Source organism: Ursus arctos, unplaced genomic scaffold (genome assembly GCF_023065955.2).
Source record: "Ursus arctos isolate Adak ecotype North America unplaced genomic scaffold, UrsArc2.0 scaffold_7, whole genome shotgun sequence".
Lineage (NCBI taxonomy): Eukaryota > Metazoa > Chordata > Mammalia > Carnivora > Ursidae > Ursus > Ursus arctos.
Genome location: NW_026623089.1, coordinates 16,150,795 through 16,168,727, shown reverse-complemented (window position 1 = coordinate 16,168,727; position 17,933 = coordinate 16,150,795). Strand labels below are relative to the sequence as shown.

The window sequence follows — 17,933 nt, the reverse complement described above, 5'->3', positions numbered from 1 at the left end:
ATGTTCTCAGTCTTCCACTTCCTCCCGCCTCCCCCCTCCTACCCTCTGACACACTTCTTTTGTGCCTTCCCCAGTCCCAGGCTCCATGCCTTCCTACCTTGCTACTTCTCAGGGCGGCAGCTGCTGTCCTGCAGCTACCCACTGGGCATGCACACCAAGGGAACAGAGATCTTGGTGGTGTAGCCAGGAGGAACTGCTGGGTCAGAGTTGGGGAGGCTGGCCCTGGGGTGACTGAGCTGTGGGAACCCACCCCCGCCCACCACAAGGGAGAGGGCTGAGCTCTGCAGGTGTGGAGGAGGAAGACATTCAGAGCCAGTCCTGTGGACAGGAGAGTACTCAAACCCTGGCCAGTCCTCAGTCCTCAGTAGATCAGAGAGCAAGTCCTTGACAGTCGGCTTAGCTGCTGTGCCGTGTCTGTCAGTCTGCAAGCACTGCGTCGATTGGAGATCACTGTTAATTTCATCTCTCTGTGTGTAACTAAAGAGCAGTGGATTGATTTTTAAAATACGATATTGACAAATTAACGTGTTCAAGTCTATTTGGTCCAACACACAGATTAATAATGAGCCACTGGAGTACAAAATACAGGTAGTATTAAGGTGAAGTCTGTAGAGAAAATTCTTATTTTATCACTTGTCCAAAGTAGTGGTTCCGTTTTTATTGTACATGGCCAAATAAGCTTTCAGACAAGAGTCCTAATAATTTAAGGTTTTTCAAAATTGTTTTATAGGGTACATTTGTACATCTATGATTAAAGGAAAGTTTTTCTTCTTGGCCAGTTATTTAGAGAACTTAAAACGTCTGTTTTTAACTAAATTTTGATCTATATAATCTTAAAGTTGTTAGCACATGTGAAGATTTTAAGCCCCCCCAAAAGGTGGTTATACAAGCACCACTGGCACTCCACAAATCCCACTGTGATGTATCTGAAAAATATCTAAAAAGACTGTGTTTATTAAAATAGCACAATTGTGTTCCTGTTTTGATTTAAAATATAAGCAGTTCCCCACAAGCCAAACATGAAATAAAACATTTTCCCCAATACAAAAGTAAGCAAAGAAGGCCAAAGAATTTTAAAGAGAATTTGGTTTAAAATCTCTTAACTCTTTAGATTTTTACCTTTCACTTTTTCCTTACTCTGACTTGACAGATTTTTCTCAAATTTGATTTTTCAATCAACAGAGAACTAGAAGCAGTACACTGGAAAGGAGATGGAGAGGCCTGATAGAAGCAGGTGCTCCGAGTCTGTTGACTCATCCTGAGGTGAAAAGAAAAAAAAAAAAAAAAAAAAGCTAAAAAGTAGACATAGAATTTCATTACCACTCAGTAGGTGGTCCAGTTTTTGTACAGATGACCAAAGTCATTGAGAAGTCATGAGACTGTGCTCCGCGTCTTCTCTTTAAGGTGGCAGGAAAGCGTGTCCTGTGTTTTCCAGATGCTGGCTCTTGATTTCTAACCCCTCTTTAAGCTGGATGTCCATGTAAACATGTCCTTCTTCAATATGACACAGATGTCCTTTTTGAGAGGAGGCACTGCATGAATAAAGACATTTTTAAAATTCTGATACTAGAAGCTTAAAGATTTTTAGTGGTTTACTAGACTTGTGTTATAATCTACGTAAATTTAAGATGAGTTATGTATTAAAATGAGGTAGACAAAATCTTAGTATTTACATTGTTGAGCCCATCTGAATAATATATGCAGTGTTGTTTCTAAAAATGTACTTTTTGTTTTTACCTTTGGATAGTTAATAATTCATCATTATCTTGACGTTGACTTTCAAAGACTTGAAAGTCACAGCAGAGTTGTACAAAATTCGTATACCCTGGGTTATTTTGTAACTGTCATATGCTATTCCTAAACACTTTATCTGATAAAAATGACCTATTTATGTTTATTTCTAGAACTTGTTTTCATTTTTAATTTCAAGCATTAAGGATCCATAGCCATATTTGCATTATTCAGTTCAGTTTCAGTAGAAATTTGCAATTTACAGTGTTCAAAGGGAAAATTTTAACAACGTGATCTCAAGATGATTAGCCTGGGAACTCCTCATGGGCGGTCATTATATCCCATCTATGTCCTTCACACAGAGCATAATGCCTGGCACTTAGAGGCTTTCAGTAAATATCTGTTGATTGAATGAATTTAGTCTTCATAAGGTTTGTCTAATTACCTACTTGTCTTCTTGTACAGTCTTAGTAATTTACCTTTTTATTTTCTAGGCAATGAATGGCTTCTTCAAGGACAGATACCCTCTGGAGAAATAGAGAGCATTTCCAGTCAACCAGTGATCTCACTGCAGATTCCTGGAGACTGCTTATCCCTTGAAGCCGTGATCTCTGTCAGCGTGTTCCTTTATTACTGTAGCGCAGACAGCAATGCCTGCATGATGAAGGGAATTGTGTTCAGTCAGCCCTTACAAATAAGCAGTGCACACCAAGCCTGCATCGCTCCGGTAGAGCTCAAATACGGATTTTAACAAGCCAGTTAGCTACCCGGTCTCCACGGCCACCGTCCTCTGTCTTCATCGTCACTGTAACTTAGGAAAAGCTGCTTTATTTTTGCCTCTGGATACCAAGAAACCCACTGCTCAGTTCTAGCAGCTGATATTAAAATAAAGCTATGCTCCATATTTACTTATCCACTATAAACAAATTCCTTCGTTCGGGCTGTGTGCCAGCTAAATCACTGACCATCATTTGAACCATGATTTTGTAATCTCTGCTGCTACTTGGCACAAAACCTAAGTCCACACTGTAGTCTAGAATATTATCATGAAGATAATTTGCAGTGAATACTGATAATAATGATGAAACCAAATATTTTAACTTTTTCTACCTTTATTAGTAGCAAGGAGCACATCTGAATATATAAATTTCACAATAACTTTTAAACAGAACCTCAGATCCAGTCCACATGTTGGTATCAGGACACCTGCCATTCAAAGCCTAAGGTCTGTTTTAAGCCAAAAAAAAAAAAAAAAAGTCTTCACATCACAGTAGAAACTTAAAGAGATCTGGGTGGTAAATATGTTTTTTGATCCCTTCTGTGATTCTCTTGGTTGAGAGTGATTTAAAAGAGAATTTCTATTTTTATTATAAATTATTTGCTATTTTAACAGACCATTATTAATGCCTTATAACTCTATTCAGAAAAAGTTTGTCAAAGGATGTACAGACTTACTCCCTTAACTTTTTCTGAATGAATACAGTCTTACCAGATAATGAATGAGTCCCCAGAGAGACTACAACTTTCACGGAGAAAGGGACTTTGGGACATATTAACCGTCTGTGATACTATTTACGATAAAGAATAAATTGTGACAGCTGAATCTGAGTAAATGGGTATATATGTTGTCTTAGAGGTTTAAATTTCACTTGTACACATTAAAATATGCAGATTTGTTGGGGTTTAGGTTTTTTGGTTCCCATATCCAGAACTTAAATTATGATCATTTATTGTAATGTTTTTAAAAATCACTTTTAAGCCTTCAAAGAAAATTTTAGTGTGAGGCACTTTCATGCTATTAATTTGTATATATATTTATTACTCTAAAATATTAGGGCTGAAACATAGAGGGATTTAATGACACTGGGGTTATTTTTAACACCAAAAAGAAATTGTCACTAGAAGATACTGAAGAGTTTTTTTAATATCATCATTTCCCTTTATAACTATTTAAAAGCCTATTCTTGGTTTTACTATAATTGATTCAACATGTTTGTGATTTAATCAGCTTACAGGATTTTGAAAATGTTAGGTAAATTATATTTATTTTCCAATAAAGATTTATAGACAAGATGGCATAATATGCCTTTCCCCCTTCAAAAGCAAATTAGAAATGTGATCTGTGGAGCACCGTCATCTGCCTGTTTTTGTTTTTGAAACACAGTGTGGAACATGCTAGCTTTACTTACTCAGGTCCTAAACCTCTGTAGTCCTGACTTGGATTCGGTTTGTAACCTGCTAAAGCTATTTCTAAAGAGATGTGTAAATTGTAAAGTTTAAAATTATACATAATTACCTCATAAACCTTTTCTTTCCACAAAAAAACATTCTGTAATAAAGGGATGTATAACATTAATACTCTCTTTTACAGAGAATAGGCTGAAGTCATGTTTTAATCTCATTTGAAATACTATACTTCTCATTTCCAGTTGGACATGATGAGAATATTTTCACTCCCTGGGATAGAAGTATATGCAGTTTTAACCTAATTCAGAAATACCTGACAATTAATGTTTCAATATAATACAGAAGCACACATATAGTTATATATTATATGTTTCTCCGAATCTATTAATATTCCTTTTGTCTAGACAGTTTCGGTTAGTATTAAGCTTATACTTTTCTTTCAAAGTATAGTTTTATTGAACATTCTTACTCTTACCCAGTCACCAGTCTGTACCATTACTTACATTAAAAATATTATTTATATGGATTTAGTATGATTTTTTGTAAATCCTACTAGAGCAGTATAAATATGTTCCTAGAACTTATGACTAACATAAACCTCTTACATAAGAGGAAGCACTAGAAAGTTTATTTTTAAAAACTTGATCCTTGTCTGCCTTCTGTTTTCTATAAGGACTTCCATATTTTTTTAACTTTTGCTTCCCTTCCTGTATAAATTATGTCCAGTGATAGTTTAGAAAGAGTAAGGTTTTCGTTAAGTCACCTTAATCAAAGTGCCAGTAATGCGGCCTCACACACACTTTGACATCACACCTAGAATCTTTGCCCTAAATTATTGTGCTGCTTTGTCACTATTTTTTCCACATCTTTGTAATGTCATTTCACACGTGGTAGAACTTTTTTTCCCTGAATTTATACTCAGGATTAGTATGATCGTGCAACGAATTTTGCTTATCTTAAAATGCTGCCTCAAGCAAATATTTAACCCATTCACAAGGAAAAACTTAACAGTCTAATCACCCATAAGTGTAACTTGGATAAAGTTCAATGATGACAAAACAATTTTCTCCTTAACTGTTCTAATACTCTCGTTCTAGTATTATTGGGCCCGCAGAAAGCCTTAATCTTAACACCACCAAAAAAATTTCGTATATGTGGATGAGATAATAAAGATCAAGTCAAGAATTTCCGTCTAAGATCCTCCCATGGGCAGTACAGGTTTGAGTTAATGTCACCGAAATAACTTACTCTCAGCTTGTTTGTCCATGGTTGGAAAACTTAGGAAACTATTGAAAATATGTATCAGTAATAATTTTCTGCCTGCACAAAATTTACTATTAGTTTATTATCTCTGCCGTTTAAGAAGACTTCAGTCTGACCATTGTATTTGGCATCATGTTTAAGGACAATTATCCAAAAATAAATCCCATAGTTCACAATTGCATAAAAATACCATGGAGAGGAACTATGGCAACGGTGTTTCTCCTGAATGAAATTATGAATATTTGAATTCTACTTGTGTTTTTTTTCAGTGAACAATGTGTTATTTTCAGAAAGAAAAAAAAACTGGAAGCATTTTTTAAAGATTTAAAGTGAACTGAATTGTAAGCACTGATGTAACTTTTCTAAAGTCATCTTTATTACCAAGTATCAGAACATCGTTTGGAGCCTGTGTTCGATGGGTTCTCTTAATTGTGTGATTTGGTGAAGACAGAAATGATCATGACTTTTGTTTCTGGTGTTTCGTAGTGTAGCGTAGTGTAGTGGTTGAGAGCATGTGCTTTGCAGGCTCTAGAGTTCTAACCCTATACGATGGGGCTATTTCTATCTGTTTTATGGGGTGACTGTAAGGATCCAATGAAATAGTGTTTGTAAAGCATTCAGTAATTAATGGAACTGCTAGTTATTAGCTTAATGATAATAATTTATGACCATAAACACATAGCTTGACATTTTCTTTGCAGCTGCAATTCCTAAAGGAAAATATTTCTCAACCAGCTATCTGATATGTTAATAATCTCTATAGAGCTGGGATATAGGAACAGAAACAGTTTTATAATACAGTATATTACTATTTTATAAATATTATAGTTAGAAACAAACCTACAGTTTTATGAAAATTTTCTTAAACAGACCCAGAACCATGAGTCATAAACTTCGAGAGGGTCCAGACGTACTCACCCTACACCCCGTTCCTGTGACACACTCTGACGGTGCTTACAAAATCTTCAAAGTGCCTTCGTGCATTTTGCCTCATTTGAGCTTCAAAGTAACCTATGAATCAGACAAGTAGACGTTACGCCCATTTTACAGATGTGAAAATGTGGGTGACATAACTCAAGTTCTCAGAGGAATGCCTGATGCTGGAATGGGGCCTGGCCTGGGCCGTTGCTCGGCCAATTGCGTGGAGTGACTAAAAGGTGAAGAGTGAGTGATGTATCTTGTCTGAATATAGGACTCCTAATTCCTACCTCTATTCCTAGTGGGGAGTGAAAACAAACTGCAGAATTAAGAGTACTTACTTCTGTGAATGCTTTCTTCAGCCTCTGTAGTATTTAAATAAAGTAATACGAATAGCTGAATTTATTGAGTGCTTACTATGTGCCTTGCACTTTTCTAAGTGCTTTTTATGCATTAACTCACTTAATCCTTACAACAGCCTTCTGAGAGGCTGTTTTTCCTTATCTCCCCATGACAAAACTGAAGCTAGACTAAGAAGTTCCAAGCAGTTACGCCAGTAGATTCAGGACCATCCATTTAGACGAGTCTGCTCAACTACCGTGCCGTGTTGCCTCTCAAAAGCAGGGCTTTTTTAGACCTAAATCTTCAAAGCTATATATGGTAAATAGTAATCAACCCAAAGAATCCAAAAAGTCCTAGTGATGATTGTTTTTGAAATTTAAGTTAAATCCATTTAACTCTAATAGCTCTTTGGACTTTTCACTCTATACTCTTATCCTTCCTGGCTTGGAACAGCCTGTCTACTTTTGTTTCCCAAAAGATTGTATGTCCCATTCTTTCTTAAATTCGGTTATTATCCAGAATTTTTCTTGGCAGACGGATGTATTAAGGAATTAAGTAGATTTTCAGTGTGCGTTCCAACAATGCTATCTTAATTGGTCTTCAAAAGGTAATTATAAGGCCTTGTCATAAAGGATAACTGAATTCTTAGCACAGGGCTGTCTCAGACCCTACACATCTTCATATTTAAGAGCATTCTGTTTTAATAACCAAAATGAGTTCTAGAAGCGTAATATTTGGCCAGCCTGTTAACACACAAAGTTCTCTGCTTACTTGCTTTGTAAATGACACTGGATGAGACCCGCCACCCCCCCACCCTCCACCCCAGTGACTCAAATATATGTGATTCTATTACAGTAAAGTTGTCACCAGGTCAGCCTGTTCTAGTGTTAAGTACTGGAAGGAACGAAGGAAAATTCCACCGGTGATTCGTGATCTAGGAACAAGATTATAAACATCTTTTCATTAGATAGTCTGCTAATTTAAACTATTAGAATTTGTTAATTGTTATAAAATCCCATTCCTGAAACCCATAAGGAAATGTACAACTTAAAAAGTAATTACCGTGTCATACTTTAGAGATAGAATTTACTTTTTAGTCACCAAGATTTCCTCCTCTTTCTCCTGGGGCACATACGTAGTTTATTTAAATGAATTCACACTCACCAAAAGTCACTATTTTGTCCTGCATAATTAGAAGTTTGTTTTCCCCATTTCCTTGCAATAGGATAACCTAAAGAACAGTATGACACAGTAGGGACTTACTGATCTGCCTGTATGTGTTCCGTGACCAGCAAGCCTTGGCCCTTCTCCATCAGACCTGCAGGTTCCTCTGGCTGCTTCTGGCCTCCCAGCTGCCAGTCCGACCACAGAGGGCCTGGGTACAGTGGACCAGGAGGCAGCCCTAGGCAGCTTCTCTGATTGCAACCCTTCCATTTTTTTTGCTGATTTGGTTTAATAATTTTCAAAGGTTAGAACTGAAAAGTGAGAACTCTAGATCCCCGCTGCGAATGTTTGCCTAGAGTTCTCCACTGTCCAGCGTGTCCCTCTTTGAGGCACGTCGCTCTCAAGTACACCGAAGGGTGTTCAGTTGTGTTGGGAGCCCCCAACCAAAAGGAAAGAATCACAGGTATTTCCAAATAGGCCTCCCTGCCTGTACCAGCAACCGTATCCTAAAAGACACTAAAAAGCGGATACTCAGGCCCTTCTGTGACTGTCAGTGCAGGCTATGAATTCCTTCCTCTCTCAGTAGCAACTGACAGCTGGTGTCGCTCAGCAGCAGAAGCAAAAGCTGTCAATGTTGGAAACTTGAGACTGAATGACATGGACAACTCACTGCCTTTGGTTTTAATAGACTTGGTTACATCCTTAGATTTCAAATCCAGTGAAATGAGACCTCAATGCTGAGAAGTAGAAAAAAAACATCGGCCTTCAGATTTAAATATGCCCGGTTTAAACAGCCAATTTGTATGATTCTTTACTGTGCTATGCTCATGAGAAATATATACTAAGATATACAGGGCAAAATATTAGTTGATAAATTATGGTAATGAAGGGTAAAAATAGACATGTTCCTTTCTGAAAACCTAGACGGACTCTGCCATGTGACAATCTTCTCTTGTAAGCATTGGTGGTCCTCACTGTCCATCCCACCAGCATTACAATCCTGCGTGAGCGTGTCCTGTTCATTGCACTGCTCAAAACGAACACGTGTTTGCCTGTATAGAGTTGAAATGCGTTATGCGCACCTGTGACATTCATCATCCAAATTTACCTGTAAAACGTACACTACCGCTTTCTCTCCACACCTCAGTCTTCCCTTTCTTTAAAAACAATAGTAGTTCCTGTAGAAGTTTCAGTGAGGAGCTATGGTTTCACAAGTAACAGAGCAGAATGGTTTTGTTGCAGGAATTTTTTTTCCCTAGAATTCCTAATGCTATCTCAGTTTCCAGAGAAGCACAGGACCCTATGTGATTTAAAGATTAATTGCTCTCTAATTTGCAATACCCCTTCCTAATGCTTTAGGAATATTTAGGTTACTATTTTTTAAAGGTTTGAAATTCTCACCGTTAGGGTGCATTGAGAACCAGCTTAGAAACGTTTTTGTTGCTGTCACTACTTTACTTGTGATTTATGGACAAATCAAAGTTTGCTGTGTGCTTGAGATCTGTATGTATAATACACTCCCAAATTGTAACATTTCATTAATTTGTCAAATTTCAGAGACTCAGACGCTCCCATCTTTTGTGTGGATAGTTGTGGTTTTATTTTTGAGAGTAGAGTTGGTCTGCTGTGCTGACTTCACATCTGTCATTCCAAAGGTTTGATTACATTTTTTTCCTCCAAAGATAAAAAATGCAAGGACATCCAACTTACAATTTCATATTTCCATTCATGCTCTCATTCTAAAAATTAATGTGGTATTTTTAAGTGTTTAATGTAGACAGATTAATATATTTTTTTACAACACTGTATTTCTACATGTATTTCAAGACTATTTTCAGTGACCTTTTCAAGTGCATGTGTTAACAAGATCATTTAGAATGAATGTGTGCACCAGCCTTCATTACCAACTCAGAAGTGTAATACATGTGATTGTAAAACCAAGAATGTATTTATACTGTACACTAATGCCTAATGCCTCTTTTCTAAAACTTTGCATTTTTTTCATGAAATAGATTAAATATTTTCTCCCTAAAGTCATGTTTCTGTTTTTAATATGCTTTCTGTTTTAAATATACCAGGAGATAATTTTACTGCTTACAAATCTGTAAGTCACGATTTAGTATTTGAACTTTTGGGGAAATGAGCATAGTACTTAATTTAAAAAAACATCTGCAAGCAAATAAAATAAAATCATGCAATCATAATTACAGTAATTAAAATCATAAGTCTAAAAACTGCATTTAGGAAAGGTCATTTATTCAGTAAATGGTATTAGGAACATTTGAAAAGAAAAACCATCTCTAAGGGTGCCTGAGTGGTTCAGTTGGTTAAGCATCCAGCCCCTGATTTCAGCTCAGGTCACGATCTCAGCTTCATGCGATTGAGCCTTGCATCGTGCTCCGCACTCAGTGGAGAGTCTCCTTGGGATTCTCTCCTTGTCCCTCTACCCGTCCCCCAGCTCACACACTGTCTCTCTCAAATAAATAAATCTTTACAAAAGAAAAAAAAACAAGAAAAAAGATCTCCACTTAACACTATATACAGAATTCGAAAGGAATTAATGACACATAAATAGAATACAAAATGCCAGAGGAAATGAAAGAGAATATAGTGTCAGGGGTGGGGAGGGCATTTCTAAGTATGACCTAAAACCCAAAAGTAATAATGGGAAAGGTGGATATGTATGACTACATAAAAGTTTTAAGCATCTGTATAAAAAATGAGAACAAATGAAAAGTTAAGATGAAAAAGTATCGCAAAAACAATATTGGACATAATCATATATGAGGAGCGCCTATGAACTATAATATACATATGAAATATATATATATATTTCAAGTGTCTGTATTAACAGAAGATCATATATCCTATGAAACATACCCGTTAGAAAGTGGGCAGAGAATGTGAGCATACAGCTCAGAAAGCAATGAGAAGATGCTCACTCCACTAAATCAAATGCAAATCCATCCACTCAGCTTTTACTGAGCATCTGTCCCGTCTCCAGGTCCAGTGACCAACGCATCAGACAAGGTCCTTGCTCTGGAGCTTGCACTGTACACGAAAGGAGAGATAAGAATGAACAAATAAACTGAAGGGGTAATTGCTGAAACAAGGTAAATAAGAGGGTAAAGGCCTCCCACTGAATCATGAAAGTATGGGAAAATGAAAAAATAAAGCTAATATTATCGCACTGTAGTTTAAAACATTACAAATGTTGAGAATTAAACTTTCATTTCTTTGTAAGAAAACGTATCAAAAGTATTGGAACCGTGCCTGCTTCCTTCTCATCATAACATTTATGATAGCAAGTGTTTTTCTCAAAGGCAAATTGTCTTTTGCCTTTCTAAGTTTGGATCAGCTTCCAACATTTTCATCCGTGTTTTCAATGCTGTGCTCTATCTCCCACGGTTTCCTTAATGTGAGGCTTTTTTCCATCATCACTTCCTCTGGGACATCATCATCCTTCTCATCACAGCCACTTTCCTCATGGATGTCAAGGTCACCCTCCATCAACGTCCCCGGGTGCACATCGAGTCTATCGAACAGCTACAGCGTTCCCAAGGCTAGCTCTCACTCCACCTACGTTCAACTCAAATGTCACTTCCGGGGTGTGTTTCGTTTCTTTGCTGGACTTCCTGTCTTTCTGGCCAAATCCCTCTTTTGGTTATCCAACAAGAAGTCACCACAACTACACACTTTGCTGTCTGTGCACAAACTATCACACACAGCGACCAGTCACCAACAGACTTTGGAATAAGTGACATTATTGGTCCCTGATCATGGGACACGTCTGATATTGCACAGGGATTTGTGGACTGAAGGGCTAACAGTGAAGTTTGTACTTAGGTGATTACAGCCAATAATCCATGCAGCTGAAATTAGAACTGGGTTCTTGAGGGAGTGGTGTTATTTAAACTGTGGTAACTGAAACTGGGCCCATCAGAATTGTTCAGAGTAAGAACTGTCTGCATGTGGAGAGGGGGGTTAAAAAAAGGGGGGAGAATAGATAAATGGAAGAATACGACAAACCCTAATAACTACATAGAGTTGAATATAGGGGATAGGGAGGGACTGGTAATTATTTACCCTATATATTTTTGTATTGTTTAGAATTTTACAAATTAATATTATAAGTTTTTAGAGAAAACTAAAGTGGGAAAAGGATTACTTCTGTTTCCCACAATCACATTGCTTGCTCTGTGCGCACCCTGAAAAAGGTAACCAGAAGGGTCATGAAGACTATAAGAAACAGGATTGAATATATAAATATTGGGGGGGGGAGCCTATAGTGGTTATTTTAGAATATGTGAAGAGAAATCACATAAACGAGAGTCTGTCACGAGGTATATTCTCATGTCTAAAGCACACCGACTTTGTGCCAGCTGACCTGATACTATCACTCAATCCCACAATGATCACGGGCAAGTTACTTCCTCTCCACTGACATTCGGTTTCCTCATCTGTTAACCTAGATATTATTACCTCACGGAATCATTTTATAACATTAGAAAAGCACTTAGCCCAGTGACTAACAACTAGTGAAGACTCCAAACATTGAGTCATTCATGCCACGGAGAACACCGACTTCTCTGCCCGCGAACGCCTTCAAATAGAGACTCAAAGACGGTTGACGTGTTTATCCCAAGAGGGGAATGTAACCAAGAGACCTCAGTTTCTGGGCCATGCTAAGATTCAGCAGTTGGGAATAGACAGGGAAAAATCTGCTCGTTTAGTTTCACTTTAAAATAACAATGATTTGTTATTTACACCCTGGGACTTTATTTTTTTTAGGATGAGACACACACCTATAAACCAACTCAAGTTTTAGTACATTTAAAGATACGCAGATTTCGAATAGGAGTGCGAAAATTATTTAAAACATTTTACCTCACCAAAGGCAGCCTGTCAGTGTAAAAAATGCCGTGCAACTCCGTTCTCTAGCTAGTTCGATTGCTTTTTTGAACTCCTAACTGGGTAAGAAACTTCAGACTTAAACGAATCTTGAGGGGGAATAAATTGGATATTCATCCCTCTCCTTTTTTTAATGAATATGCCACAAAAATATTTGAAATATCCTTTATGTATATAAAATCTTATTTAGGATATTTTTAAACTTCATTTAAATGAAGGTTTATTTTTAAAAAATCACGGGTTATCCAACATACAGTCATCGTTCTATTTTACGGATTCATGACCTTGAACTTAACAGCTTTCCAAACAATAAATTGCTCTTTATTATGTGATTTTTTCATGATACAGGGAATACATCTCGACATTGAGGATATTTTGTGCTCAATGCTTATCTCACCAGCTGTTAAGGAATCGAGGAATTTGGATAGTGATAGGCCAATGTATTTCTAAACTCCCACAGTCTGAAATTGCCTGTCCTGTCCAAGACGGCAGGGAACCCCTCAAAGTAAATCAATAGATTGCTTCAAATCAGTTTTGAATCATCAGGTTAAAAACTACGACGAGACCAGTTTTTCACAGGAACTCACGCTGTACTGCGTTTTGCTCTTCGCCAAAGCACTTTAAGTGACCTCCTTTATGCTCAGTAGGGTTTCACTTTCTAGCTTAAAGACCTCTCCATGACCTCCAAACCATGCTTATGCCTTAGGACTTTATAATATTCATTATGTGGGAAAAAATTCTCATCCTAGTTTCACTAACACAAAACTGATGTGAAACAATCCTGTTTCTTTATCTTGAGGGGCTTCTCCCCTTCTTGAAAAACAATCAGCAGCACGGACGCACCACTGGATGCTGACGGGGGCTTAGTCCCCACATCAAAAGGCAAAGTTCAGCTTGCGAAAGTTGGGATACCTGCTTATCCTTTCAGTTATTCGAGCTCCTTGATACAGATCTATCTAGATCTAGATATAGTTTAGTTATAACCACTACGGATATATCACTATCTAGAGATCGAGATCTGTATCTGTATCTATATTCTATCTCTCTCTCTATCTATATCTATATCTATATATATACACATACATATAAATAAAATCATGGCCTACATATATAATTTAGTGCGTATCATTCCTGGGTGTGTATATTTGGCCAGTTGTAGTGTCCCCTTTTTGACCCAAAACTCAAGTTCCAGTCAAGCTTAGAGCACAACTTTAATAAGTAGTTAAGTTTAATTAAACTTTATAAATTACAATTTGAATCTATGCCCCACATATTTTCATTTCGTTGCTAAGAGAAACTGCTAGACATTATCACTGTGTCTGTTGTTTCTTCTTCCTCTTATTGTAGAAAACACTGACTTGCGCTTAGCAGAGTGGAAAGGTCAAGTTCTGCAATCCCGCCAACACAAGAGAGCATTCACGGACCCTAACATCTCTAAGGTTTTAATTTGAAAAGCATCATCTCGTTAAATAACAGCTACCTCTTTAAATTGAACTAGTTCTATATTCGGCATTTTGTTGGAAATGGCACCACAACCGAGTCCCTTATTAGAACAAGAAAGATAAGGAGGATAAATATTTGAAGTGTCGTTTATCTCCCCATTCCTGGAGAGGGAAAAAACAATAGCTTACCCATGTTCAGGAAGCTGACATGCCCTAAGAATCCAAGCATCGCAAGGGATCTAATGAGGCTGTTTACCCCACGCCCCGGTCTTCGGGCAGCAACACGCCTAAGTCAGCCTTGCAGAAAAGCAAGTAGAAAAGACAGCTGCTTTTATTTGCTTAACTTTCTGGAGGAAGAACGAAATAATCATCCGCGTGGCCCAGAACTTTATTTGGCTTACTTGCACCTTGCTATTACAAACTGTAAGATATTCTTGGGTGTTTTGCTGTGGTTCAGATTGGTAGGTGAAAGGTACAACACCAAAGTTATTTTGATAATTTGTGTTAATAAAGTGTCTCTGCCAGATTTTATCGTAATGAATGAGGTGATAGATAAGTTGCATTTTAGTCACTCACGAGACCTAAAAATAAGGGTCTAGCCTGTTTTAAAATGCAATTCTGCAACCTTTATGGGTAGTACATTCTATTAGTTAACAACCTTGCAAAGAGATGATGCCTTGTGCCTAAGTACTTCGCTCTGCATTACAAAGCATTCCACTCATTTGTTACTCAGTGAGCATGTGTCCTAGCTCTTCATACCCTTAACCTTCTCTTTTCAAAGTTAGTCATTTCATATTTTAGCATCGTCGTCAAATCAATACTCATTCCCCACATATATGCCTTCTAGGTTCTCTTCCTCAGGCTTTTGCTTTCTCTCAGCCCTCCCTGAGCTGTTCACGGCCACCTGAAGCCATAAGCCAAGAATTAAGCAGTGCATTCTGTGAAAAGAACAGCTAATAGTGGAGATTAGGCATACTTCCCATGAGTTCTGAGGACCCTCTCTCCATTGAACGACCATAACTGGTGAAAATTGTTTCTAAATAACCATCTAAAATCCCTGTTAATTGTTCCAAGAGCATACAGCAAATGAAGAAACATCTATTCAAAAAAATCTACTAAACCTAGGTAAAAAGCTTGAGAATCTGTGGCCTTAGAGCCATGACCCACTCCCGCGTCCTCCACCCCAGATCAGTATGACAGAAGCTCCACTCCAGTGGATGTGGCCAAGAAGCTCAGACTGCTGCTTCCCCCCTGGTTCCCAGGAGAGGGCTGCAGTGGATCCCCAGGAAGGCAGGCTGCCAACATTCTCATCTCCCCAACCTGGGTGCTGAGAAAGCTAAATTCCAGGCGCATACAGCCAAGAGATCAGGGTCTGCCTTCCTTCATCCATAGCCACTCATACAGTGGAGGCTCCACCCTAGGCATGGCAAGCCAAGACTACTGGGACCCTGGGCACTCAGCCCACCTCACTCGGGGCAGAGGTTCCAACCAGATGCAAATTAGAAAGACCAGAGGCTACCACCCCACCTGGTGCCCTCCTCACAAAGCGTGTCACTCCCCAAAAGTAGGCTACTATCCTCACTTCCATGTCCAGAACTGTGATACAGAGAAGCAGAAATTAAAGGGGGGACATTACTACCAACCCTACAGAAGTAAAAAGGATTATGAATGAAAAATATTAATAACGTTAATAAAATGGACAAATTCCTATAGAGACAAAATGACTGAAACTGACTCAAGAAGAAATAGAAAATATTCAAAGATCTATACAAGTTAATAGATTGAATTAGTAATTTAAAAACTTCCCACAAAAAATATTCCCAAGAACAGATGGCTTCACTGGTAAATTCTGCCAAGTGTTTCAAGAGGAATTAATACTAATTCTTCATAAAACTCTTTCAAAAAATAGCAAAACACTCCCCGACTTGTTCTGTGAGGCTGGTACCAAACCAAGATAAGCATGTCACAAGAAAACTACAAACCAATATCTCTTATGAATATAGATGTACAAATCTTTAAAAAAATCTAACAAACTGGAAAAAAATCTAACACACTGAATCTAGCAACATATAAAAAGAATGGCATGCCATGACTGTTGTATAATAAAGAATTTATCTGGTCTTTGCCTAAGGCTCCTAGCATGGAGCTTCTAAAACCCTTGGAATCTTCTGAGTGATGAAGTGTCTCTGTTGTTTATGAGCCTCTTGGACCGCATCTAAGTTTATGCTAATGAGGTGACTCCTGGCGAGCCCCTGGGTAGCTTCAGGATGGGGGGCTGATCACGGTTGGAAGGACTAACCATGTGATTAGAGGGTTGAAGCTTTGAGCGACATGGTATCAGCCTGAATTCCTGACCTCCAAGGAAGAGAAGGCAGGGCTGGAGTTAGAGATCAAGCATATGGTCAATGTTCAATAAATCATGCTTATGTCATGTAATCCTAATAAAAACTCTGGACACAACTGGTGGAGCCTCCCAGTTGGGGAACACATCCATGTGCCCGGAGGGTGACAGATGCTGATTTCATGGGGACAAGGCACAGAGCCCTATGTTTGGGATCCTTCCAGACCTCACCCTACATGTCTCTTCATTTAGGTATTTTCCTGAGATCTGTGAATTGTTCTGGTGAATTACTGAACCCGTAGAGGTCACGGGAACCTCCCAGGCTTATAGCAAGTTGATCTGACATGAGATCAGTCTTGCTGTGGACCTTTACTAACCCTTTAACTCATGGGGTCTATACTAAGTCTGTCTGGTTGACAGTTTTTGTCTTTGAGCACTTTGAATATGTTATTCTACCTGCCTCTGGCCTCCACTACTTTCTGCTAATCTTATTGGGATTCTCTTGCATGTAACACATCATTTTTCTCTTACTGCTTTCAAGATTTTTCTGTCATCTTTGACTTTCATAATTTTTACCATAATGTATCTATTCATAAATCTGTTTTTATCCTATTTTGAGCTTAATTTCTTGGATGTGCAGGATATTATTTTTCAACAAATTTGGGACGTTTTTTATTTCTTTGATAATTTTTCTGTTCCTTTCTTTCTCTTCTCTTTCCAGTTATCCTGTTGATGTGTTGACGGTGTCCCCATTTCCCTGAGCTACTGTTCATTTTTTTTTTTTTAAAGAAAACCTTTTTTTTTTTTTAAAGATTTATTTATTTGACACAGAGAGACAGCCAGCGAGAGAGGGAACACAAGCAGGGGGAGTGGGAGAGGAAGAAGCAGGCTCCCAGCGGAGGAGCCTGATGTGGGGCTCGATCCCAGAACGCCGGGATCACGCCCTGAGCCGAAGGCAGATGCTTAACGACTGCGCCACCCAGGCGCCCCGCTACTGTTCATTTTTATTCATTCCTTTTGCTCTGTTCTTCAGCTGTCATATTTTCTACTGATTTATCTTCAAGTTCACTAACTTCTTTCTTCTGCTAGTTCAAATATGCTGTCAAGCCTCTAGTAAATTTAATGGACTTTATTTTTTAGAGCAGTTTTAGGTCCACAGCAAAACTGAGCAGAAACTACAGAGATTTCCCATATATCTGCTACCCTCCCCCCACATGCACAGCCTCCTGCACTAACAGCAACCTACACTAGAGTGGTCCATGTGTTATAATTGATGAACCTGCATTGACACATCATTATTAACCAAAGTCCATAGCTCATACTAGGGTTCACTCTTGCAGTTATACATTCTATAGTTTGACAAATGTATAATGATATGCATCCACCATTATAGTATCATACAGAATAGTTTCACTGCCCTAAAAATCCTCTGCCTTTTCATCCTTTCACCCTACATAACCCTTGACAACTACGGATCTTTTCACCATCTCCATGGTTTTCTATTTTCCAGAATGTCATATGGTTGAGATCATAATATGTAGCCTTTTCAGATAGGTTTCTCTCAAATAGGTAGTACGCATTTCAGATTCCTCTGTATCTTTTCATGGCTTGACACCTCATTTCTTTTAGGGCCA

At 38.2% G+C, this 17,933-nt stretch overlaps 1 protein-coding gene and 1 long non-coding RNA gene across 2 annotated transcripts in view; one reads left to right on the top strand and one right to left on the bottom strand.

Moving 5' to 3' along the window:
* NHLRC2 (NHL repeat containing 2) overlaps positions 1 to 9,638 on the top strand; it is a 60,346-nt gene extending 50,708 nt beyond the window's left edge. The window contains exon 11 of the mRNA XM_026494176.4: positions 2,226 to 9,638. Within this exon, the coding sequence (XP_026349961.3) occupies positions 2,226 to 2,482 (257 nt within the window). The 3' untranslated portion in view covers positions 2,483 to 9,638. The remainder of the gene's footprint in view (positions 1 to 2,225) is intronic.
* The window catches only part of LOC130543081 (uncharacterized), a 40,794-nt gene continuing 23,786 nt past the window's right edge, over positions 926 to 17,933 (bottom strand). Inside the window, exons 3-5 of the long non-coding RNA XR_008958100.1 lie at positions 10,486 to 10,656; positions 6,100 to 6,192; positions 926 to 1,532 (exon numbers count right to left, since the gene is read on the bottom strand). This is a non-coding gene — a long non-coding RNA (uncharacterized LOC130543081). The remainder of the gene's footprint in view (positions 1,533 to 6,099; positions 6,193 to 10,485; positions 10,657 to 17,933) is intronic.